The sequence below is a fragment of the Saimiri boliviensis genome, chromosome 1 (genome assembly GCF_048565385.1).
Source record: "Saimiri boliviensis isolate mSaiBol1 chromosome 1, mSaiBol1.pri, whole genome shotgun sequence".
In the NCBI taxonomy this organism is placed as follows: Eukaryota; Metazoa; Chordata; class Mammalia; order Primates; family Cebidae; genus Saimiri; species Saimiri boliviensis.
In genome coordinates, this window is record NC_133449.1 from 263,072,133 (window position 1) to 263,098,438 (window position 26,306).

Sequence of the window (26,306 nt, forward strand, 5' to 3'; positions counted from 1 at the left end):
GTCTCAGCTGACGCTCAGCTAAGTGTCCATTGATAAAGAACCATTCCTGTTAGTTTACCTCATGCTATAACTGTAACCCAGAGTGTTCCCCTATGATTAGTTATTTGAAAGACTGGTATGCATTCAACAGGCCTGGAGAAAGAAGAACCCCCATCCCATCTGCTTACTCTAGGGAAGTCTCCCAGTGGTAAGTCAGATGTTTAACTGTCCTAAAGTCAAACCTGGACCATTAATGTGATGTATGTGACACCGAGGGCTAGGCACATTTGTAAATAATAAATGTTAGTGAAAAGGAAAAGTACCCAATACAATTTCTAACCAATACTCTGCAAACTAGAAAACAATATAATTCATAGGGTTTTTTTTTTTTTTTTTTTTAAGCAGGACATTCAGACAATACAGTAATCTCACCATTATCATAAACCAAATTCATTTAACATGAAAGGAGTAGAGAGTTGGCCAGTACTAATGCACTGTAAAACTCTCTACAGCTGGAGATGATTTTGAATAACACATATTAAAAGATACACACACTCGTCTAATAAATGAGTCTTTATAGTCTAGAAAACCAGAAAAACTAAATTGTCTTAGTACATAAACTTTTTATGTCAAATAAGTTAAGCCCTTAGGGAAGTAGCAGTTTATTCGGTGCCCTATGATTTGACGATTTGTTTAATTAATGGTTTGTCTTTTAAAATATCCCAATGGAGTTGTTTATCAGGCCAGTAGTATAAGGTTTATAAGAAACAACTTCTTGTATGGGCTATTACATGATATTAATGTAAAGTTAAGATACTAGTTACTTCAATCTTATAGAATGTCTAGATCAAAAGTAAGAAGATTATGTTGCCCTTGGAAAAGAAAACTAGATTTTTCTATGATCCTCAAAATTCGTTAGTACCAAAATGGTTAATACCATCTCAAGAGCTTATCTTAAAAAATGTAAATGGAGTAGTCAAGACTTGAGCCTTTGAAACTGTTGCCTAATGACAGAACCAGGTAGCTTTTCTAGGATATCTTGTTTTTACGCAACTCATACAAAGTTTATGTTTTCTCCTTCCCCAGCCCTGGAATAATTAGAGTTGACTAGAAGAGATTACTAAAAACAATCCAGTGGAATATGCATATTAGAAAATCTTAGTCCCTCTATAAGCCCTAGAATAAACTTTCTGAAATCTGTTTTCAGATTAAGGTGAAACTTGAGATCTGTCCTTGTGTTCTTAGATTATTACAACCAAGAAAGAAGACGTGAGTGCTGTTTAATATATATTCATTTCTAAGGAGTCTTATTTCTCTGAAACACCATCCTTCACTTTAATCTTATCTATAGTGGTCACTTAAATGACTTGTCAAAAGTGGTATAGAAATTGAATTCCTGAAGTCTCCTCTGGATTAGGAACAACGTTTAATGTTTGGGGTCACTAAGGGGTGGTTCTTTTCTGAAATCTCTACTAGATACAAGGTTCTCTGAATTACGCTTCCAAACTTGCTAAATGTGCTTCCTGATCCCAAAGATGAGATATCTAGCCATGTTTGCGAAAGGGTAGACAATCAATGGTGATTACTTACATGATACTAACAGGTATAATTTTAGGTATGTAAACTTGGATTTGTATAAAGAATTCATGAAACAAAGACTGTCTCAGGGCAAGAGGTCTCAGCTGACACTCAGCTAAGTGTCATATCAGAATTTTGCTTATAAAGTTGGTAAGTGAGACAGACTTTATAAGCAAAATTCTGATATGAAGTGGTAGATGTATTGTATTAATAATTGAAACTTTCTGTGCTCTATTTCTGCAGTTAATGAACTGTACACAGATATTTCAATACATTAGAACACTTTGTTGTTCAGTGTAATTGCTCCAGTTGTGCAACAACGAAAATCTCAAATCTGTTTAATTTAGCATGAGCTAGAATGCTGTCATTTGGCATTTTTACATCCCTCAGTTTAAAAATGCATTTATTTCTTCCCACAAAACGTATTTGGTCCAATACCATTTCCCAATAGATGACAGAATAATGACAGATGTGAACTTTAACTCAAGGATACTTGTGCATTTCTGCCAGTTTTGTTCATCTTGTACTCAATCTGCAGCAGCTTCTTAGAGTTTTTGTTTTTGTTTTTAATAATTATAAGCACAATTTCAAGCAGGCAGGCTAGCTATTGGGAGGCCTTCTTTTGGCTCTGGCATTCTACATTTTTAAGACTCATGTGGCATTGATGTATGATCACAAAAACCAAGATAACAATTTGACAGATTCACCTTTCTCTCTAGTATACAAAAACCTAAAATTACCCAGGGGTTTCTTATCCATTAACCTATCTAATTTGTCCAGTAACCAAGAAATAAGCAAATGAGGCTTATATTCTTACTTGTAGAAGAGTTCTCCTGGCACAGTCTGATGTCGTATGTTCTAGGAGACAAACTGCCAGGATTCTGACCTTCAGCCTGCTTAACACTGGTATCAAGAGGAGAGATGGCTGCTTGTCAGGTTGCTGGTTCTCTGCAAACCTGAAACTAGACAAATAAATACCAAGTCACTTTTTATTTTTAAATGACTCCTTTTTCCTTCATCTAATTTGAAAGCAACCCAGTCTTGTCTAAAAGAAATTAACTAAATCATGAAGAACCATTTTTTAAATGATAGTATTTTGAGCACACCAGACAACAGTAAATAGTAAGTGGTTTCACGTCGAAACAAACATAACTATTCATAGCCACTGGCTTAGCAAGGCCACCAATATTCTTGGAGATGATGCCTAATGGCCATGTTGGTTGTAGATGTCTTCCCCAACTCTAATAGATCACGTCAGAAGTGGAAATGTGACCCACTGATAAGTCTCTCATGGAAGGTTAATACCAACTCTGTAGGTAGGTTGAACATCAAAACAAAGGGCATGCCACCTGGAACCTAGAGACAACATATTAGGATTAGATACGTTAAACTGATCTTGTTTTGAGTATGCATAACTATAAGAAATGTTTTCATGATTTTGTTCTCTGTGCAGAAATGCAACACAAAATAAGTTCCACCTGTTTGTATACAATCACTATGTACACCCTAGTTTGCTCTGAGCTGATGTTACAAGGCAGCTGGATTCTTCTTCCTTCAAACTCTTTAAACAGTGTGTCCTTGAAACATGAGTTGCAGAAAGGGGACAGCAACACTCAAGCAATGGTTTTGAGGATTATATAAATATGGGGCTTTGCCTGGAAAGGGAAACCACATTGGGATTTTATATAATTTAGCCAGGCTATTAAAGAAGAAACCAAATATTAGGTGGTATTTCTTGCACTGGTTTTTGGAAGAGGAGAAGTTTAAGATTACCTGCCTGTTTTAAAGTGCCCTGGTATGGTATATATCATAAAATAATTCTCCTATTATAAGTGGCCCTTCATATATAGCTTGATATTTATAGCACAGATGCTGCCAAATAACATGCTTTTTAAAAACTACTCTAACATCGACATAGACTTTCAAGCTGACTACTGTCATGGCACTTGAATAGAAAGTGGGAAGTGCTTAACAATTAGGATTTATATGCATATGCATCATGGGTGAAGTCACAGGGGGACGTGAATGAAAGAATGATTGTATCTTGAAGTCCACATGCTAGGTATGCTGCACATCTATGTTGGCTTAATTCAAGATTATTTCATACGGGCATGAGAAAGCACAACCTGATGTTGTATGTTCAAGGAAGCAAACTGCCAAGATGCATTTGTATCATTCACTTAAAAACTAGCATGGTGGGCCGGGCATGGTGGCTCTCGCCTATAATCCCAGCACTTTGGGAGGCTGAGGCAGGAGTTTGAGACCGGCCTGGCCCAAATGGTGAAACCCTATCTCTACTAAAAATACAAAAATTAGCCAGGCCTGGTGGCGAGCACCCATAGCTCTAGCTGCTCAGGAGGCTGAGGCAGGAGAATCGCTTGAACCCAGGTGATAAAGGTTGCAGTGAGCTGAGATTGTGCCACTGCACTACAGCCTGGGAGACAGAGCAAGACTCTGTCACAAACAAACAAACCTAGCATGAAAATATGAAAAGGAGTTATTTTTGGTAGAGGTATCTAATCTTGCTTAGGAAGGATAGACATGAAAACAGTAAAACATTTGCTGGGTCAGTTTGGGTAAGTCTATGATGGGGGAGGATTGTAGTAAAAGCTATGAATATTATGGGTGTGTTGGCTCTGGGTCTTAACTTTTTGGCTACCTTTTCCTGCCAGGATCCAGCATAATACATCGTGTATTTAGATGTCAAATTTAAAGTAAAATTCTTGCTTTTATTGTGTTTTGTATCAGTTCCAATTTAAGTCACTGCCCCTAAGACTCTGCAATAGAAAAATTATAGAGGTTTCTATGTCAGTAGGAATTTTTTAAATATTAAAAACTCTAATATTTTTTATGTAAATTGTTCATTCTTTTTTTTTTGAGACAGAGTTTTGCTCTTGTTACCCAGGCTGGAGTACAATGGCACTATCTCGGCTCACCGCAACCTCCACCTCCTGGGTTCAAGCAATTCTCCTGCCTCAGCCTCCCGATCTGGGATTACAGGCAGGTGCTACCACGCCCAGCTAATTTTTGTATTTTTAGTAGAGACGGGGTTTCACCATGTTGACCAGTATGGTCTCGATCTCTTGACCTCGTGATACGCCCGCCTCGGCCTCCCAAAGTGCTGGCATTACAGGCTTGAGCCACCGCGCCCGGCTCATTCTTTAGAATATTGCGTGTCAACCAGGTGCAGTGGCTTACACCCGTAATCCTAGCACTTTGGGAGGCCAAGGCAAGCGGATCACAAGGTCAGGAGTTTGAGACAAGCCTGGCCAACATGATGAAACCCCATCTCTACTAAAAATACAAAAATTTGCCGGCTGTGGTGGTGCGTGCCTGTAGTCCCAGTTACTCAGGAGGCTGAGGCAGGAGAATCGCTTAAACCTGGGAGGTGGAGGTTGTGGTGAGCTGAGATCACACCACTGCACTCCAGCCTGGGTGACAGAGCAAGACTTCGTCTCAAATGTCCTACTTTATCATCTAATGATACAAAATAAAGTTATTCTAAATTCAAATTTTAAAGTTGGCTTATTCTGTTGACCCATTCCAGTTGCTTATAAACACTTTCCCTTTTAAAAATCTTCTTCCAAAAGTGCTTTCTTCATATATATTCTGATTAATATCACTTCAAAACTAGAACTACCAAGCCCCATGAGAGTCCCCTCTGAGGTTGTCACCATGGCATGATGTCTTCAGTCTCCTCAGAGTCGCCCAGTGCAAGTGACTGGGCTACCACCAAAACCTGGTGGGTTTGTGGGTTTTAGCCACTGGGGAAGGCGCTCTGGTGACTAGGCAAGTGTGGCTGTCCCTGGTCCTGCAGTAGTGCCTCGGGTATGGGCAGTGCTGCGTCATGTTCCTACAGGCCCTCCGGTCACACGGCTCTTAGAGTATGATAATGCATGCCACCCACCAGCTACTGTACCGAGGCATGCCCACACTGCCCTGGTCTGCTTGGCTGGGTCAGATTGGACACCTAATGCTTGTGCCAGGTCTTTAGTTAGGACTGCCCACCTTCCTGTTACTGGGATTCTTCCCTTGGGTCCTCCCCGCTGTGTTAGACCACTTCAACCCATTGACCATTTCCCAGAAGTGTCTCTGCTTACTCTACAGACTTGTTCACCAGGTTCCCACACAACTTTGAGCTCTAAAGCCTGAAGTATGTAGGAAAGTGTAGCCTTTGCCAAACTCCTCCAACCCTCTAATAAAGCTATATTATCCTTTTTCCCAGAATAATGGTTTCATAATAGCTTTTCCTCAAAAGTAATGGAAATCACCCATGGCGTCTTACATAGGTGACTTCGTATTTGTCTAAGCAGAAAGAGAAGCAGCGAATGAGGTGGTTCAAGATGACATTTAATATCACCACTCTAGGCTCAAGGATGTAGTCATTACCTTGCCAACCTCTCTTCTCTACGTGGCTTCTCAAGGACGAGTACACAAGGGAGGACAGCATATGAGGAAAGACATACCATATAAGGAAAGAATTATGCGGGGGCATAGGTGCCTAGCAACCTCCAAATACAGAGCTCTGCAAAAGCTGTGTTACAGCATGCTGTGCACTAGACCATAATTCCCCATTATCTTTTCTATGTCAAGTTGTGCCCACAACATTGCCCTACCCAGCTTGCTTGAGATATGCTAAGCTCATGTACCGAATGGCTCCTAATGTAAAGCAGACCAAAGCTCAAATGATTCAGTGCCTGCAATGTAAGGCAATAATAGAAATGTGATTTTTAACCTCTATAGTTTCCCTGAAGTTTCTTTTTTTTTTCTTTTTTTAAAAATTTTATTTTATTTTTATTTTTATTGCATTTTAGGTTTTGGTGTACGTGTGAAGAACATGCAAGATTGTTGCATAGGTACACACATGGCAGTGTGATTTGCTGCCTTCCTCCCCTTCACCTATATCTGGCATTTCTCCCCATGCTGTCTCTCCCCACCTCCCCAGCCCCCTGTTCCTCCCCCGTTTCCCCCCTACAGACCCCAGTATGTGATGCCCCTCTCCCTGTGTCCATGTGTTCTCATTGTTCAACACCGGCCTATGAGTGAGAACATACGGTGTTTGATTTTCTGCTCTTGTGTCACTTTGCTGAGAATGATGGTTTCCAGGTTCATCCATGTCCCTACAAAGGACTCGAACTCATCGTTTTCGTCACTTCCTTTCCTTTGCAGAAATGAGTGAAAGGAGAAAGTTGGATTCTTGTTCTGTTTAGTCTAAGCCAGAGGAGGTTATACTTGAGAACTGGGGTGGAATATGTTTCTTCTCCCACATTAAAGTTGAAATGGGACATTAAAACTGAAATGGGGCCGGGCGCGGTGGCTCAAGCCTGTAATCCCAGCACTTTGGGAGGCCGAGGCGGGTGGATCACGAGGTCGAGAGATCAAGACCATCATGGTCAACATGGTGAAACCCCGTCTCTACTAAAAATACAAAAAACTAGCTGGGCGTGGTGGCGCGTGCCTGTAATCCCAGCTACTCAGGAGGCCGAGGCAGGAGAATTGCCTGAACCCAGGAGGCGGAGGTTGCGGTGAGCCGAGATCGCGCCATTGCACTCCAGCCTGGGTAACAAGAGCGAAACTCCGTCTCAAAAAAAAAAAAAAAAAAAAAAAAAACTGAAATGGGTCTACTCTCTAATGTTGGTTAATTCAACCTCAAGCCTCATATGTCCATATTCACGAAAATTCCACATGATCAAAAGACCAAAGGACACTGCCCTCTTTCTTAGAACCTGAATAAGTGTAAAGAGGGATTCTAGAATCGATCCCCTCCACGTGTCTGTGTTCATACAAGCATATCACCTTACACCCAGCTTTGCTGAGAGGCCAGAACATGTTCTCACTGTGAAGACTACGCTTTCTCTTTTTTCCAACTCTAGTGCAGTTAAGTGTTCAGACTAGTAGCCCTTGTGCTGAAACAATGAAGCAAAAATACAATTGCAGAATTGATCATAACCTTAACACTTCAGTTAAACTTGTGAACACTTTCAGACACTTGCAGTGAATTGAATGGCACTGCCCAGTCTAAAGGCCGGGCATGGTGTCTCATGCCTGTAATCCCAGCACTTTGGGAGACCAAGGCGGGGTGGATCGCCTGAGGCCAGAAGTTCAAGACCAGCGTGGCCAACGTGGTGAGAACCTGTCTATACTAAAAATGCAAAAATTAGTCAGGCATGGTGGCGGGCGCCTGTAGTACCAGCTACTCAGGAGGCCAAGACAGGAGAATCACTTGAACCTGGGAGATGGAGGTTGCAGTGAGCTGAGATCATGCCACTGCACTCCGCCCTGGGTGACAGAGCAAGACTCTGTCTCAAAAAAAAAAAAAAAAAAAGAAAAGAAAAAAAAAAGAAAGAATGGGCCTTTATTTGGATGCATAGAGCTTCTCTAAAGTTTAAACTCTCCTAAACATTCTTTATGGTGATGACTGTTTCTTATGCTCTACTAGGTATTCCTAATAAAAAGTTACTTTAAAAACAAAATGGGTAGAGGTGGGTACAAAATTAGGACGGGTTATAATGAGTCCAGAATGTTTTAAGTTGGCAATTCAAGAACTAAGACTTCCTATCATGCTTTAAAAAAAAAAATAGAAAAAATCCAAACTTAAAGGCCAAGCACTGAATAGTAGAGAATGTACTGAAATTTAAGTGCTTTGATTTACAAGTCTCAGACCTAGGCAAAGCAGCCAAATAAATATTATTGAGACAGTTTGACCAAGTAACTCCTGCTACCGAGGCAAAAAAGAATCGAGTGACAATGTATAATTGGACCATGTAAAATCCTTTCTCTGTTTTGGTTCAGAAAACATCTATTAAATACCATGTTCAAATTACTCTGCTAAGCTATCTTCTAGTTCTTTTGCTCGGTATATCTACTAAATGAAAGGCATTCTTGGTTCAGTCCCCATCTAATGGGCTTTATACATCCTGTTTTTAAAAAATGTTTTTTTTTAAAACAAGACACATGTAATCTCTAGGAATAAGGCATTAGGGTCTCATGCTAGGTCTTTTGTGGTACCGGCTTTCTCTCCTTGAGCTATTTCCAATTAGGCAAGTCAGACTCTTTCTTGTCCTCAGTTTTCTAATCATTATAATGCAATGATGTGGCCAAATTATTCCCTAGTTTTCTTCCAGCCCAAGTCTAACCCACTTGGTATTTCTTTAAGCAGACAAAGGGTTGTTCAAGTAGACCATAGGACCTCACATAGGTGAGTACATTGGAATGTTCTAGGAATCTTTAAAATATATTGATACCTGGGTCTCTATGCCCAGATCTAATTTATCTGGGTATGGCATGAACATCAGTGTTTTAAGAGCTCCACAGTACAATTTCCCGAGATGATGTAAAGCGTATCTTCTAAACTGTCCGTGATAATGATGTAGGCATGAATTTTGACTCAGGATTCATTGGGTAACCTCTCTGGGTAACCTAGAGTCGATTTTGTTCCCAGAATCTGTGTCCATCAGAACCTAACTTCTGTAGGCTCAGAAGGCAGAGCTGGGCAGGAGGTGGCTCTTACATTGGCAAACCCTCTCACTTTCCACCTGGGCTTTACTAATTAAAGTACTAGACTGGGTACAGTGGCTCATGTCTGTAATCCTAACATTTTGGGAGGTTGAGGTGGATGGATCACGTGAAGTCAGGAGTTCAAGACCAGCCTGGCCAACTGATGAAACCCTGTCTCTACTAAAAACACAAAAAATTAACCAGGCATGGTGGCTGATGCCTGTAATCCCAGCTACTTGGGAGGCTGTGGCAGGAGAATCACTTGAACCTGGGAGGCAGAGGTTGCAGTGAGCCCAGATCACATCATTGCACTCCAGTCTGGGCAACAAGAGCAAACCTCTTCTCTAAATAAATAAACAAACAAACAAGCAAGTACTATACCATTCCACGTTTCTACTTATTAGTCATTTTTTTTTTTTTTTTTTTTTTTTTGAGACGGAGTTTCGCTCTTGTTACCCAGGCTGGAGTGCAATGGCGCGATCTCTGCTCACCGCAACCTCCGCCTCCTGGGTTCAGGCAATTCTCCTGCCTCAGCCTCCTGAGTAGCTGGGATTACAGGCACGTGCCACCATGCCCAGCTAATTTTTTGTATCTTTAGTAGAGACGGGGTTTCACCATGTTGACCAGGATGGTCTCGATCTCTCGACCTCATGATCCACCCGCCTCAGCCTCCCAAAGTGCTGGGATTACAGGCTTGAGCCACCGCGCCCAGCTTATTAGTCATTTGAGTATAGGTTCTTATTGTTCTAAAAGTGTTTAAACACTGTAGAAAAGCAGTGTTGGCAAGAATACAAGACTACACAACACATAGCTTCTGTGACCTAGCTTTGGTTTAATAGTAGCTACTGATACGATTTGGTTTCGTCTCCACCCAAGTCTCATCTTGAACTGTGGCTCCCGTGTATTATGAGAGGGACTCGGTGGGAGGTAATCAAATCATGGGGGCGATTTCCCCCATACTGTTTTTCATGGTAGTAAGTCTCATGACATCTGATGGTTTTGTAAGGGTTTCCCCTTTCCGATTGGCTCTCATTCTTCTCTTGTCTGCCATCGTGTAAGACGTGTCTTTCACCTTCCACCATGATTGTGACGCCTCCCCAGCTATGTGGAACCTCTTTTTCTTTATAAATTACCCAGTCTCAGGTTTGTCTTTAACAGCAGCGTGAAAACAGACTAATACAGCTACCATCTGTTAAGCACTTTTTAAGCCAGATGCAGATGTCTCTACATAAGTTCTCATTGATTTTTTCCATAATAATTCAGCAAACAATATTCTTATTTTACAGATTAAAAAAAATGAACATGAGATAAATTGCCTCAAGCCACAGAGCAAGGAAATGATGAATCCCGGGTGGGTAGGACTCCCAAGCCTGAGCTATTCACGGCTATGTTATCTCACCTCTACTCAAAATTAACTGTATGAGAGAAATTAACTTTAATCCGATTTGGTTCCAAAGACAGAAGAAAGCATCTTGGTTTAAGGTTTAATAAGCCCTCCAAGTCCTGCCATATCATTTTCAAAGGTTAAAGGCAATGCTACCTCCTCACTGTAAATGCATAACTTGTGTATAGCTCATTGACTAGAGCATGTTCTGTCAGCATTTACAAGAAAATCTTCTAAGGACTCCTTTTCAATGTGCAGTACATAGTCTCGTTCCTCAGTGAAACAGGCTATAAAAATCTTACTGTCTGCTCAGTTTGGTCTTTGCAGAGTAGAAGAGCCTGCCTAAAAGCATAAGAATCCAAACAAGCAGTTAAAGGAGGAAGGATTTGCATAAAGTATCAGAAACAACCTAACTTTGCTACAGCATGGCTGATAATGACCCCTCTTCTTAAAGGGCTACTTTGAAGGTAGTGGCAAAGGCTGTTTGCTGCCCTCTTGGACCCCAAGATCTGTCTCAAGAGGTTAATATTTCACATGTCATCCTAATTCCACACTTTAGCTGAGGCAGGCAGAAAGTTCAAAGAAACAAGGAAGCACATTCTCTGTCCAGTACAAAGTACTGGACATTCTAAGCAAAGATGTTTATGTTGCTTTCTTCTTGAGTCTCCTTAATTAACTTCCCTGTATCTATTCTATGTGGCGTCTTCTGAAAAATTAAATGGTATGTTAAAGTCAATGGGATGATGACTTTTCAAAAGCAGCTTATAAAATACAGGTGAAAATCAGTAGGATTCAAGAACACAGACTATGCTCACTTTGAACCCAGTGGCTTATGAGGGATTGATTTTGTGCTGCTGTGTCTATTCATTGTTCATAAAATAGAGACATAGTCAGCCAGGTGTGGTGGCTCACGCCTATAATCCCAACACTTTGGGAGGCTGAGGAGGGTGGATCATCTGAGGTCAGGAGTTCAAGACCAGCCTAGCCAACATGGTGAAACCCTATCTCTACTAAAAATACAAAAAATTAGCCAGGCATGGTGGCAGGCACCTGTAATCCCAGCTACTCGGTCGGGAGCCTGAGGCAGGAGAACAGCTTAAATCTGGGAGGCAGAGGTTGCAGTGAGCCAAGATCGTGGCACTGCAGTCCAGCCTGGGAAACAAGAGTGAAACTCCATCTAAAAAAAAAAAAAATAGAGACACATTCTGTTTCATAGGGCTTTTGGGATAAGTGTTCTTAGTGGTTGGTATACTAGGTGTTTGTCCCAGTCCCCTTAATGTTAAAAATAAATCCCTTACCGTCTGTGGAATGGGGCTATCACTAAGTCCTTAACTCAAGTTATTCCTTTTACCAGCATTTTGAGACCAACAAGCACTTTTCCTGCCTGCTCTGTATAATTAGGGTAAGAAGGTAGGTTTGGGGGTCACAGGAAAGAATGGTTAACACTTGTATTATGACGTTGCTTCAAAACCCTGGAATCCTTAAGTAGTACCATTGCTGATGGCAACACATTCCTACTGGTACAAAGGGTAAGGATATATAAGAAAGGCGTTGGCCAGCTTTACCCCTACAAAGCCTAGACATCATTGTCCACCGTGCTGGCAATTCAAGGATTCAAAATACTAGGCATTTTTTATGAATCACTTTAAGGACTAAGCAATAGCTGATTTTTATTATTGCAAAGCCCATAGTCATTCTAAGATGACTCATGCACTCTTCCGGAATACATTTCTAAGAGCCTTCTCAGAAACCAGGAGGGATGTTGCAAGCTCCAGAATCTCTCATAGTCATCTGACACTAGTACCATGGAAGGGGGATGTCTCTGCATTCTTTCAGGGAGATTCGTATAAAGTCCAAAATCGAAGTTAGAGACCTTCACTCAAATGGAAGCTAATTTTATTCATATAGCAGAGTTTCCTTTACAGCTTTTTGTTATATTTGAGGCCTTAAAAAGAAGTCAGGACTATACGATAACTTTAGATCCTCCTTTGTTTTCAGATGTGTCATCTTCTCTTTTCAATCTTCTGATGAAGGAAACAGCCTGTCTCTGAGAATCAGAATAACAAACAAGCTACTTTTAGGTGAGGAACTGTCTTTGCGAGCCTTTTTATATGTTTTTGAGCTTTAATGTGTAATCCCTGCCTAGTGACAACACCCCTGGGTGTATTTCCTGACTAATTGTACACTTCTTGAACAGAAGGGCCGTGAGACTAGACCCAACAAGGGAGAACACTGTGTGCTTCCTTCCTGTGCTGCACTCACTTGCTTCCCTTTATAAGAAACTTTTTACCATCCTAGAGCTTTAAAATAGACTCCATTGCTTAACATAAGCTAGACACTTTCTTCAACAGAGCCCCAGTTTGGGAAGGTAATCAAAGGAGTTAACTAGGGATCTTTTCTTGAAAATGTGTCTATCTCTACTTCCTGAAATGATCAGAAGGTAGAGTCTGCCCATAGGCTCCAAGACTATAAACCCCTTTACAAAAGAAATGTTTAAGACATATTGTAAGATTTTAACAAAAGTGTACATCCAGTTACACATACACCCTTTTAAAAGGGTCCTCAGATCCCTTTTCCAGGCCTGACCCCTTTTTAAAATTCAACTCCTTAAAAACTCTGCTAAAAGTTTTATGGATGCAAGTGACAATATTCAAATGTAATGCATTCAAATATTGAATACTAAGTTTAAGCCGACTATTCTCTACAGAGGAATCTAAGTCTGTAAGCGAGCCTTCCTTTATCTGCCACATGTTAAACGATAACTTGGCTGTTTGACAAGTCTGTGATGGGGACTTGCTCTTTAAACCTTGGGAGGAAGGTGAATTATCCCTCTGGTATATGCATAACTGGACGTACACTTTTGTTAAAATCTTGCAATAAGTTTTGAACATTTCTTTTGTAAATGGGTTTATAGTCTTGGAGCCTATGTGCAGAGTCTGCCTTCTGTTCATTTCAGGAAGCAGAGATAGATGCATTTTCAGTTGTATGGCCTACAATGGAGGTTTACCCTTGCCAATTGCAATTCAACATACACATCCATTTTCTTCCGGGAACTTATACTACAGACACTTTGCCTCCTTATTTTTTTCTTCCTCGTCCCTTGGAACTGCTCATTCCCAAATAGCGAAAGGATATAGTTGAAGGAAATCAAATACCTTTAAAACAATTCTAATGCTATGAAAATCTGTATTTAAATATCTGAAGAGAGAAATTTTTGCTATAAAATCTTGTAGCAAGGTAACCCCACTCACCTAAGAACCCTTCCATTTGGTGGAGTCTGCCAGCACTACATTTAATACCTGGTCTTGAGCTATGTCTTGTATTACTTTTATGACTAAACCCACATGCCACTGAACCCTCCCCACTAACCCCTCAAAGTGCTTTTTGGCATTTCTCAAATTCTTTCAAAATAGATCATGTTAGAATACAAATTGCCAAATTTAATTAGCTAAGTCTTTTCATGTCTGAAATAATGCCCTGTAGTAAAGTATGTTATCGGGCTTCAAAGATGGGCACAAACTCTTAAGCCCAGGTCACTTTTTCAGCCAGTGATTCTTACTGGGTTAGAATCAACACATACATTGATGAACTCAACATAATACTGCCCTAAGCAAGACAGACCTGAAGGTACAGCCACACACATACTTCAGTTGCCTCCCATGACGAAAACAGTATATTCTGTTTGGAATGCATTGTTATAGTTCCTATTCTTGGCCTAAGAAGTTAAAAGTAGACATCAAAGTGTATAAATATAACCTTGAAACTGAAAATAATATGGCTTTTAAAAACATATAAGGATTAACATTCAGATGAAACACTTGAATCTGCCACATTTAGGGTATCCTTAAAGAATAGTTTTTTGATCTGGAAAATCAAAACAGATTAGCCTTACCGTTGTGTCAGTTGGAGTTCAGTCCACACCAGTTATTTTAAAAGATGTTCATGTTAAGCATTAATTCCCATTTAAGTACTAACCAGGTCTGACGCTGCTTAGCTTCCAAAATCAGGCTTGTTCATGGCCACAGATATTAAGTATTGTATGGGCACAGATATTAAGTGTTAACTAGGTATAAAGTTTTTAGCTAGAAAACGGAGAGAAGAGAAGCAAGTTATCACCAGATAAATAAACTACAGAAAGCAGCTCCCACCTCTAGGGCGGAGGAGACAAAGGTAAGGCATTAGAGCCATTACAGTTTATGAGCTTGGAGGAGAAGGTCTCATGGTGCTGCTCCTGAGGCCTCTGAGAAGGGAGTGCTGCTCAGCTAGGACTGGAGTCCCTACGCTCTGAGGACCTGGGACCTGTTGGCCTGGAGAGAGTACACCAGAGGACTGATGCTGGTGTCTCCAAGAGAGGCACAGTGAAGCTCGTTCTGCAAGTATCTTTAAAGAATAGTTTAAATACTTAAATAAAACTGGATCCAGGGGCTGTTTTAGGAAGAAGCTTTTGCTGCTGAAGTGATGGAGCTCTACTAGAGTCACAGCCCCAGGAGCCCCAAGCTGTAAGGAAGTCCAGGAGGAACAAGCAGACCTGTACATGTTCCTTCTCCAGCGCCCCTTACTAGCAGAACTGACATGCAGCCAGCGGGCAAAGCAGGAATTTTGCACAGTCTAGCTCTGGCTTTACAAACCAGGGATACAGAGGTGGTTCTGAAGCTGAGACAACTTAATAAATGACACAGACCACCCCTCTAGCTACTCAGCATCCACATTCACTCTTCCACACTTTTCAACTGCTCCCCCAATAGGCACACAAGTGTTTCCATCTAAAAAGCTGCAACTGCCTTTCTTTCAGGGGAAGATGTCACCCTCACCCCAAAGCTGCAAAGACACAATAGGCTTCACATTCATTTCTGGGAAACAGTGTCCTTGGGCTACATGAGCCAACCCTACACTTCAGTCACGGTCCCATCTGAATAATTCACTGCCTAAAGACAAAATTGTACATTTAACATCAAAAATACTTACATTAAAAGAGAAGATAGATAAGATAATCGATACCAGTGTATACACATAACAAGCAAAAAAGAAAATACACATAGCTACAACTGTCCTCATCACCATCTACACAAATGCCATCTATATGCCAGACACTGAGAAATGAGTGTCCTACCTTGAGGGAGATTATAGTCCAGGGTGTGGACAGACAAGCAAATAGATTTGTGTGTAAACCATGCAATGGGCATGTGTATTTCAAGAAGACAATGTGAAGCTGTGCTAGAATACAGCTTCTCAGATAAGATTTGTCACTGCAGTGTTAAGGAGATCTGGCTTGGGGCCAGTCTGGGTTACAAGCCTGGCTCTACCGCTTAGAAAGTATGTCATTTAAAATGTCTGTGCTTTGGCCTTCCCTCTGGAAAATGAAATACCATGATACAGTAATACTCACAGGACTACTATGAATCTTTTAGAGTTAATACGAGTAAAAGGTTACTAGTGCCTGGTGCCCACATAAGTCCTGAGTTAAGTATGGCTTTGAGTCTTTTACTGTGTAAGACTTTCATCTGTAAACAGACTGTCTCCTGGCTGCCAACTAGCCAGGCATCTTTGAGCAAAATTAATTACTAAATCTCCAAGTGAAGCCATTCAGGTAACATTACTCATACACAGATTGCATGAATGTATGTATTTAAAGACTGTTCCGATTATAAAGACTATTTTCAAACTCACAGTGGAAGAAATTAAGTACTGACCCCTAAGAAAACATGTAAAGTAAGCTAAGTGCAATTTAAATTGAGCAAAAACTTAAGACTTACTTTTTATTTAGATGTTCTGTAAGTATCTAACAAACGACAGATATTCCCATGTGGTGGGCTTGGTCCTTCAAATAAAATGTTCACTTAAATGGGTGCTGTAGGCATGGAATGAAGAGGACTTCTGGTGGGGGGGAGGTTGTAGGGGGGTTAGCATGCAGCCCGTAGGTTGTCTTAATGGGATTATAATGAATGGCTTTTCTTTGCCTTTGGTCATCAGTCAATGTAGTTAATCCACTTGCTCTAGCTCTCTCCACAGCTATGTAGAAACATTGACTCCTGGAAAGTGAAGGAAACTTTTGGAAAGTTACCTCACTTCTGTGTGGTTACAATGATTGTGTGTTTCTCCTACTGTGATACATTGAGGGTAGGGGAGAGGTTGTGAGAGCGCGTGACAGACTGGAGGATGGCATTGCTGAATAACAACATAAAAATATATTATATGAATTGCATAATCGGCACCCCATCAATCCGTTATTTCCCTAGTACAAATAAGTATTAATGGCAAAAATGGACATCTTTTATAGTGCTTGGATAGCCCTGGAGATCATATGCAGAAGCCTAATACTTAAAACAAATTTAACAATGTGAATAACCTAAAATTCATAGCTCTACTCTTGTCACTGCCTGTACAGTTAAGCAATTTTGCAAAGAACTGAAATTTATAATGCCCGATCTCAACTAGCATTTGCAATCTTACCAGGCTCAGCATTCAATTTCTTTCTGTTTTGCTATGAAACCTAGCAAGCTTTCAATCCCTATCTTTTCTTGGCATAAAAATCTGCTTGGCTAGATAATCATTAAATGTTACCAGATATCAAGTCCTTAAAGAAAAACCTAATAAGCACACATTTTCCATTTTGGAAACTACAAAGGAAATGGTCCTACCCACTCCCCTGCTTTCAGCCTTCAGTCTAATACGGCAGGAGAAGGAACAAAATGAGTCTAAACAACTACAAAAGAAAGTCACTAGGGGAAAGCCTGTTCTGGCATCAAGTCTGGGTCTGCTGTGTTCTGATCTCACTGTGCCTCTAAACTCTGCCTACAGGTGTCTGTGGGAGGTTATGTTTATTTGAGACTTCTCCACTGGGGATCGCCTGGTGTCAGCAAGCGTCCGTTGGTACTGGGGTTTGCTGCCTGCCTTCTTGCCATGTCTAACGAAGTGGAAACAAGTGCAACCAATGGTCAGCCCGACCAACAGGCCGCACCAAAAGCACCCTCAAAGAAGGAAAAAAAGAAAGGTATGGAAAAATCCTCTTGAAGCCAAGGAAGGAAGCTAGAGGTGGTTAACCCTGGAGAAATGTGAGATTCAGAATAAAGTCAGGGCTGACTCTCATCGTAGCTTAGTCTCAAGTTCTCCTAATAGGAAAGTTCTGTACTTTGGCAGAAGAGGTTGGTTCATCCCACATGTAATAAGACATCTCTGGAAATCTGCTATTACACCCACTTAGGTCCAGCTGGGAAATATTCATAGCATCTTGATCAGTTAATTATGCAATCATTAATTATTATATAATTGTTGTATCATTATCTTTCAGTAATTTATTTACCATTTGGTTTTACTGAGCTCATTGGGAATGGAACTACACAGACCTTTTAAAAGGAGCAAAAGATGTTATAAAGATGGGACAATTATCTTAATAATTCTCAAGAGAACTTACCCATAATTTCTGCTTTTTGATAGTTAAAAATGTTGGTAAATTGGCAGCTTATTCTTCTTACACTAAAAATATGTGTATTATCATCTTTACATTCTTTTAAAGCCTTTAAAAGAAGCTATGACAAACAATGTCCCTAACTCCCACCTCCCATGTTCCTGTAAGTTTCCCATAATTCTGTCAATTTTTTACTTCTAAGAGTTTATTTTCTCCTCACACCAACTCCATACACAGTTTATTGTGGTTTATTGTGATTTTGCTCAAAGGAAGTAAGCATAAGACAGGAGAGAATATCACATATATGATCAGTTACAGTATAATCAGGACTTATATTACTTAAATTTTGGAGATTTTAGAGATATTTGATCATAATTAGAACTGGCATTCAAGTGTAAACTCTATCTTGTATTCCTTTCTTTTCTCAGGCCCCGAAAAGACAGATGAATATCTCTTAGCGAGGTTCAAAGGTGATGGTGTAAAATATAAGGCCAAGCTGATTGGCATTGATGATGTGCCAGATGCAAGAGGGGATAAAATGAGCCAAGACTCTATGATGAAACTAAAGGTAAAAGGGAAATGAGTGCTTTGTCTGTATATTAAGCAAAAGTCCAAAATAGGGAATTATATTAGAAGCTCTTGTTGACCTATGTTCAATTACTCGAGACACATTTTTAATCACATTATCCATCAGTATCGCCCCATTTTCTGAGAAGCCGTGAGTGTTTGCATGTTTGGATGGCTGTCCTAGAGACCTCATTTTATCAAGTAGAACAGGACTCTAGATGTCTTTTCCTTCTGGCAAACTCTACATTAGGACGGACCGAGCCTATTCTTATTCCTATAAAAGCTGTGTGCAAATCTGTGCATTGTCTGTCTTACTATATGTGGAGAACAGGGAATACCCTGTTTTAGACCTGGTAATTGTTCTGATAAAATTCAGGATTCTGCTTTGACACTGGTATTTCTTAGTGTTAGCCTTTCTGGTTTTTTTTAATTTAAAAATGTAAATAAATAAATACATAAATAATACTTACTCAATAGTTCAAGGCCTAGAAGAAGCATCTCCAAAGATCTTCTAGTTGAACTTTACCAATGACTATTCTGAGGCCGAGAGAATTACAGTGGCTTGTCTGAGCTCACATAGCTGACTAAGGGGTGCCCTGGTTCAACATCTTCCATGCTGTCCTGCTGTCCCTGAGGAAAATTGCTAAATCCTTTCAGAGATGGCAAACCAAGTTGAAAACAAAGCTGGCTGACTTTGAAAAGTTTAATATTAAAAGCATCGTAGGGTGTTTTCTAAAATTTGATTTCTCCTGTCTTTCCAACCTCGTCAGGGAATGGCGGCAGCTGGTCGGTCTCAGGGACAACATAAACAAAGGATCTGGGTCAACATTTCCCTTTCTGGGATAAAAATAATTGATGAGAAAACTGGGGTAAGAATTCACATTTGCTGATACCTCTCTGACCACCCAAGTCTGACCAACAATTTGCTCCTTGAATTTCGGCTCCCCTTCTTCTTTTTCTAAGTTCTGTAGGAAACAAATATACCATATATTACATCTCCAGAAGTAACAGGCAGAAGACAGAATAGGAGGTAAGGAGACAAGATACTTTATTTTGAATTTATGTTCCATAATAAACGTGACTCTAAGTCTAGACTTAGGCTTATCTATATATATAATATAGATAAATACATTTTTTGACAATTATATAATACACATTTTTATAAAGTAAAAAGCATTATATATATATATATATATTTGGACATCAGGTATACAGAACTAGATTAGTCTTAACCCCTGGTTTGTGACACTTTTACATATTGGTTACGTGTGAACTTAATAGCTGAGCTAAAACTTCACCCATAACACATCAACCTGTTTTTCATTTCTTTTTTCCCTGCCTCCTCACCCCGTAGATGTAACCTTTTTTATTTTTCATTAATTTCTGTTGTTCTATCACTTATGAACAGTTTTATTTATTTTACTTTGTTTTTAAGCCTTATCAGAAAGCCGTTTATCATACATCAAGTCTTCTGGGATATTTTTTCTGTACTCAGTGTAACATCATAAGACTCATGTATTTTAAAATGTTGTGTGTGGCTCAGTTTCATTGCTGTCAGACACTGTCTCACATCATGATACTGTGGGGAGACCTCCAGTCACTATTCATCCCTTTAGAATGCCTATTATCTACTTTGCAAACCCAGGGCCCTGGCACCCTAGTGGACCCCACTCAGCTGCTGGTGCTGAGGCCCTCAGGCCTACTTTCTTCATCATTCTCCTTTATCTCTTGACTTTTATTTTCCCAAGCCCATCAAAGAAAGGTGGCATGCTTCTCTCACACTTTCTCCCTCCTCAAATTTTCTAAAATACTCAATAAAAACTTTTCAGTGGTCTTAGGCATTCAGGACCAAAAGCTGAGACACACTCTGCCACCCACAAATATCCCTAAAGAGTTGAACCTTGTTACCTGCTTGAAAGGATCAAGAGAAAGGAGGGGAGCACTACACACTAGGGTCTGTTGGGGGGAAATAGGGGAGGGACAGCGGGGGGTGGGGAGTTGGGGAGAGTTAGCATGGGGAGAAATGCCAGATATAGGTGATGGGGGGGAATGCAGCAAATCACACTGCCACGTGTGTATCTATGCAACAATCTTGCATGTTCTTCACACGTACCCCGAAACCTAAAATGCAATAAAAAAAATTAAAAAAAGTTAAAATTAAAAATAAAAATTAAAAAAGAGAAAGGAAGAAAACATAGAAGAAAAGACACTACTAAACCAATAAAGTCCCCATTCCTTATAATTCTTGGTTATTGATATAGGCTGTCTAGGTGAGGCTCAGAAATACTTTATGACAGTATTTGGTATCCTCCAGAATATACTGGGAATACTGTTCCATTAACACATAGGATGGTTCCTTGGCCACTCTGAGCCATCACCATAGAATTCCTATGAACACTTCTAGCTTAATTATGCTGTTCATTTAAGTTTGTCTTTGAGTTGGAAAAGTAGACCTATTTTTGGCTGGGCTTAAGGGCTGAATATCTCCTCTTCACTTGATCTTCTAATCCTCAGTCCTTCCTTGCTATGTGGCATCACGTCTTTAAAGTAGGGAGAGTAAAGTACTTTTTTTTTTTTTTTTTTTTTGAGACAGTCTTGCTCTTTTGTCCAGACTGGAGTGTAGTGGCACAATCTTGGCTCACTGCAACCTCTACCTCCCGGGTTCAAGTAATTCTTCTCCCTCAGCCTCCAGAGTAGCTGGGATTACAGTTGCATGCCACCACACCCAGCTAATTTTTGTATTTTTAGTAGAGACAGGGTTTCACCATGTTGGTCATGCTGGTATCAGACATCTGACCTTGTGATCCACCCGCCTTGGCCTCCCAGAGTGCTGAGATTGAGCCACCGCACCCAGCCTAGTATCAATATTTTACGAAGGGACATTCTTCCCACTTTTGTTTTCTAGTCTTCCGTTCTTTTGGAGCCTTTTCTAGCAAGACTAATACTCTAGCTTTCAACCAGAAACTAAAAATCTTTCTTCAAATGGTTTAACCTTTTCATATATACCTCCATATATATGTCTGAGGCTTAGGTGTGCTAGCCTGCAAATACATTCTAGTTTTCTTCATAAGCTACTCTTTGTGTTTCTTTTTAAGGTAATAGAGCATGAACATCCGGTAAATAAGATTTCTTTCATTGCCCGTGATGTGACAGACAACCGGGCATTTGGTTACGTGTGTGGAGGAGAAGGCCAGCATCAGTTTTTTGCCATAAAAACTGGGCAGCAGGTGAGCTCTACATCTGGACACAGACGTGGGGACTTGTTTTCTGTTCGGCATTGGAGTGTCTGTCACTCAACTGGAAAATTTACTAGAAACAACTGGATATAGGAAGGCTAAATAATGATTCAGAGAATGACTATTTTTATTGCAATGACTCTTGGATAGTCATTCCAATGAAACAATTGGATAGAAACAATTGGATATTGGAAGGCTAAATAATGATTCAGAGAATGACTATTTTTATGAATTTTTAAAATGTCATTGATAGCTATGTACTGCTGTTGGTAAGGGATTGTGAGAATGGACCTTCTTATAAAGTCAATGCCGATTACAGAACAATGGTGAATTATTCTCAGAAACCTTAAAGGGACTTCAAAAATGGTTGTGATACCTCTTATTTTGTCTAAATACTTATTAGTCCTGCTGTCCTTTATGTACCTAAGGGTGGGGACTGGGTCAGTGGTAATCTCCTACAAGCCAGGGGAGGGTAGTAAGGAGTTTTAAAATTAAAAAAAAAAAAAAAGAAAAAAAAAGAAAAAACCTCCCAGTATGAATTATAACTGATGGGAGACAAAGGAAATAAAATACTAAAATTAAAATACTGATGACCATGCTTTCCCTTGCTGCAGGCTGAACCATTAGTTGTTGACCTTAAAGACCTTTTTCAAGTTATCTATAATGTAAAGAAAAAGGAAGAAGAAAAGAAAAAGGCAAGTACTACCTGATTAAAGCTCTAATAAATTTAAAACTGACTGGGCGCGGTGGCTCACACCTGTAATCCCAGCACTTCGGGAGGCGGAGGTGGGCAGATCGCCTGAGGTCAGGAGTTCAAGACCAGCCTGGCAAATGTAGCAAAACTCCATTGCTACTAAAACTACAAAAATTAGCCAGACATGGTTGGGGGTCGCCTGTAATCCCTCCTCAGTCGGGAGTCTGAGGCAAGGAGAATCGTTTGAACCCAGGAGATCGAGGTTGCAGTGAGCCAAGATGATACCCCTGCACTCTAGTCTCGGAGACAGAATGAGACTCTGTCTCAAAAAAAAAAAAAAAAACCAAAAACTTAAAACTGTATTCAGGACTATGTTTAATATTATGTATAAATATGGTCTGTCGGAGTATTTGGCTTCTGTATATATTGTCTATTCTTCCCAGTAGGGCAATGGATAGATTTTATGGTTAGGCAGTTCTGATTTCCAGTCCCCGGCTTCTATTTTTTTTCTCCCTACAAGATTCATATTAACTCTAGAAAATATACAGGATAACCGAGTTTAAATCCAATAACTCTACTCAAATCTAATGTTGATATGAAAAGGAGAGGGGAACAGAAGGCAGAAATAATACACAAGACTCATTCTTGCCTTATGCCTGTGAATCATAGGTATACTTGTTCTTGTATTTAACTACCTTTCACTAGGAATACTAAGATCACTGAATATGGATCTTTCTTTTTAGATGGAAGAAGCCAACAAAACAGTTGAGGTAAAATTTCATCTTTACTTCCCGTGAATCGTGTGTGATGCCTATAAACCCTTGTTTGCTACCCGCCCAACCACTCTCGCCACCTTGCTTGTCACTGTGTTTATGACCTCTCTGATCAGGAAAGATATTTAGTTAAAAGAGAAATGCCAAAGTAACTACTGCTTGGCAAGCTAATACAGTGAACAAATACATTTTATAGAGAAAACTCAACTAAATCCTTAAATATTTGCTGTCTTTTCAGAATGGGAGTGAGACCCTAATGATTCTAGATGACCAAACTAACAAAATGAAATTGGTATGTATTAATATGTGATGTTTGACAGTTCTTACTTGACTGAACATGGGTTGCAGAACCCATGTAGATGTTGCTAATACCAAATCTGTATTGAATCTGTATGAAAATCCAATTGCGATAACTATTTTTCAAAATGTTAGTGTAACATCTATCTATGTCAACATACAAAAGTAATAAAAAAAAAAAAAATTAGAAAAGTAACATTTTTAGTAGCCACACCTGAATCTAAGCTAATACTTTTTAAGAGTGTGGACAAGATAGATTTGCTTGGGGAAATCGACATGACTACACTTCCTGACCTAAATAGCTTAATATCAAATCTATTAGTTAAATGGAAATTAAATTGTGACAACTACTTTCCTAAACTTTAGGGAACAAATGATCACAACAGTATACGAAGTAACCTTTTTTAGTAGACACATCTAAATCTAATCCAAATACTTTTTTAAGGGTGTTGACCAGATGGATTTGTTTGGGGACATGTCCACACCTCCTGACCTAAATAGTCCAACAGTAAGTGTTCGTTTTTAAATTTGCAATGTAATAGAAATGACATCTATAAGTAAAATTGGCAATAACCAGAAATGTTAAGCATCTCATTGAAACTTGGAAGGTGACTCTTGATTTTTGGAAATGAAATGTCAATGGCTTTTAGAATAAATGTGAATATTAAGTCACCAATGGGAACCTTCCACACTAATTCAGTTATATTAATACTGCTTATCGGTTAAACCTGAGCAATAGGTCAGCAATGTAGTCGTTGGTATCACTGAGGAATGGAAGGAGGAGCTGAATGATAGTCCTTGCATAAGCCTACTTGAAGAAAGTATGATTGTTAGATGTTTAATAATAAAGCCTCCTCGCCTCTTCATTTGTTTTTTTGTTTGTTTGTTTTTTTTGCATTCTGTCTGTTGCAATTTAGCAGCATAAATTTAGTGTGAAGATTTAAAACAAACAAGAGGCTCATCTATATTCCACCAAAGCTTGTCCTTATTAGAAAACTGCCCATTTTTATAGAATTTTATACCATAAGTCTGCTCAATAATGAATGATCTGTAACAACCATGTAAGAGTAGAACAATATTTTCCTTTATAAAATAAAAAAAAAAAATAGTGGTTCAGGAAAAAAAAGAAAAAAAAACAGGAAAGAAGTCCAGATTCAAGGCTTAAGCCCAAGTCTTCAGTTCTTCCAAAACAGATGTCTAATGAAAATGTTCATGACATTTTGAATGACTTCTTGCAACTTCATTTATTTATGTAACAGTTTCCTAAGCACTTGCTATTTGCAAGGCATAGCAGTAAGATGCACAATATCAATGACATCATGGAATTTACTCCCTGACAGAGAGACCAACATTAAAACTAATAACATCATTAGTAATTGATGCTACTTACAGGATATTTATCTACTTCAGAGGTTCAGATAATGCTTCTGAGGAAGTGAGTTTCTAGATTTGAACATAAAAGATGAGAAGGCAATAAGCAGACAAAAAGAATTAGTCTAGAATAATGGGGGAAATGTCTAGTTAGGACTCTGTTGTATCAGGAAATTATCATGGAAGCCTACATGACCAAAGTCACAGGACTTCAAGCAACAGATCAAAAACTGAGTAAAATTCTCATTTCCCAGAGTTCTGCAGAAAACTCAAGGCCTGTGAATCCTTACTGCATAAAACTTTCAGGTCAAATGAGATGGAGAGGAATAGGGGCTTCATGCATTCTTCTCTGACCCTAACCATATGAGTATGACAATGCATGGTAGTATTCTAAATGCCTGTAAGAGAGAAGCCTGTGTAATATTCATTTTAACAGTGAGTTCTAAGTCACTTGCTATAGAACCTTTCATTCGACATAATGTTTGTTATAGGTCTGAGGATAGACTTTTAAAAATACTAGATTAGATTATCCTGACAGGTCCATCCTAACTCTGAAAGCCTTTTGATTTGTAGTCAGCTTTGCCCTCTCCTCCGTTAGTGATGCTTTCTCCAAACTACATGAGTATCTGAACACCCTACTTCCCAAGTATAACTGATATTCAAACAAGTAATATTCAAAGAGAGCAAAGCACTCAAGATACGAAGTGGAATTCCAGTGGAACAGGCAAGGAAGTACTGCCTGTATAATCTACTTCTGTGGTCTTCTAGAATGTTCTAAAGGAAATGAAAAATAACTTGGGTAATCTTCAGTCTCATTTTTATTAGACTTTATGCAGCCTAAGAACTTTTTATTTATAGGAATTCAAGTTTTAGGTAAACTAACAATAAGATAATAAATACCATCAAAACAGTAATCTCTGACCAAAAGAAGGCCAACAGATCTAATTATGTGCTGGTTACACTCTGACTCTGACAACATGTTCTTATCTATTGACTATATATTCAGAGGTCAAAAATATATTTATCTCAACTTGATAAAGCCAGCATGTTTAAAAATATTCACCTCCTACAACAATTGCTCTGAAATATGTGAAGACAGAAATGTAAATGACCTCGACTTTATATTGGTCCTGGATGGTTGTGACTCCCCTCAAATTTACACAGAAAAGTTTTATGAATTTCAAATAATGCTCACTTTGGGAACTGTGTGGCTTCCCGTAGAACAGAATTTTTACTGGCAAGCCCCTTGAGTATTATCCTTCCATACTGAATCTAAATAAAAAATAGAAAAAGAAAAACATGAAAACCCATGTTCTGTAGCTTTAACAACTTAACCACTTGAAAGCACAGTTACTATGGGAAGAATATAAGACATGATCTATGATCAAGGAGATTAAATCTGGTACAAGGGATGGGATCAGCATACAAAGCCCAAGTGTCACTTATGCCCTTGTATACATGCCATATGATCACATGGGTGGGCACAGGGAAAGTGGAGACAGAAAAATCAACGCGAAAAGCATTG

General features: G+C 39.4%; 1 protein-coding gene across 5 annotated transcripts in view; it reads left to right on the top strand.

The window, feature by feature from the left end:
* Positions 1–26,306, top strand: part of DAB2 (DAB adaptor protein 2) — a 54,612-nt gene that overhangs the window by 14,046 nt on the left and 14,260 nt on the right. For 2 of the 5 annotated variants that reach the window (XM_074386402.1, XM_010336653.3), the window contains exons 2-10: positions 12,437–12,519; positions 17,237–17,429; positions 18,272–18,411; positions 19,181–19,279; positions 21,506–21,637; positions 22,261–22,341; positions 23,084–23,110; positions 23,352–23,405; positions 23,856–23,918. In XM_074386402.1, the coding sequence (XP_074242503.1) occupies positions 17,339–17,429; positions 18,272–18,411; positions 19,181–19,279; positions 21,506–21,637; positions 22,261–22,341; positions 23,084–23,110; positions 23,352–23,405; positions 23,856–23,918 (687 nt within the window). In that variant the 5' untranslated portion in view covers positions 12,437–12,519; positions 17,237–17,338. The remainder of the gene's footprint in view (positions 1–12,436; positions 12,520–17,236; positions 17,430–18,271; positions 18,412–19,180; positions 19,280–21,505; positions 21,638–22,260; positions 22,342–23,083; positions 23,111–23,351; positions 23,406–23,855; positions 23,919–26,306) is intronic. The other 3 variants (XM_074386397.1, XM_003925906.4, XM_074386399.1) reach the window with 3 other exon arrangements.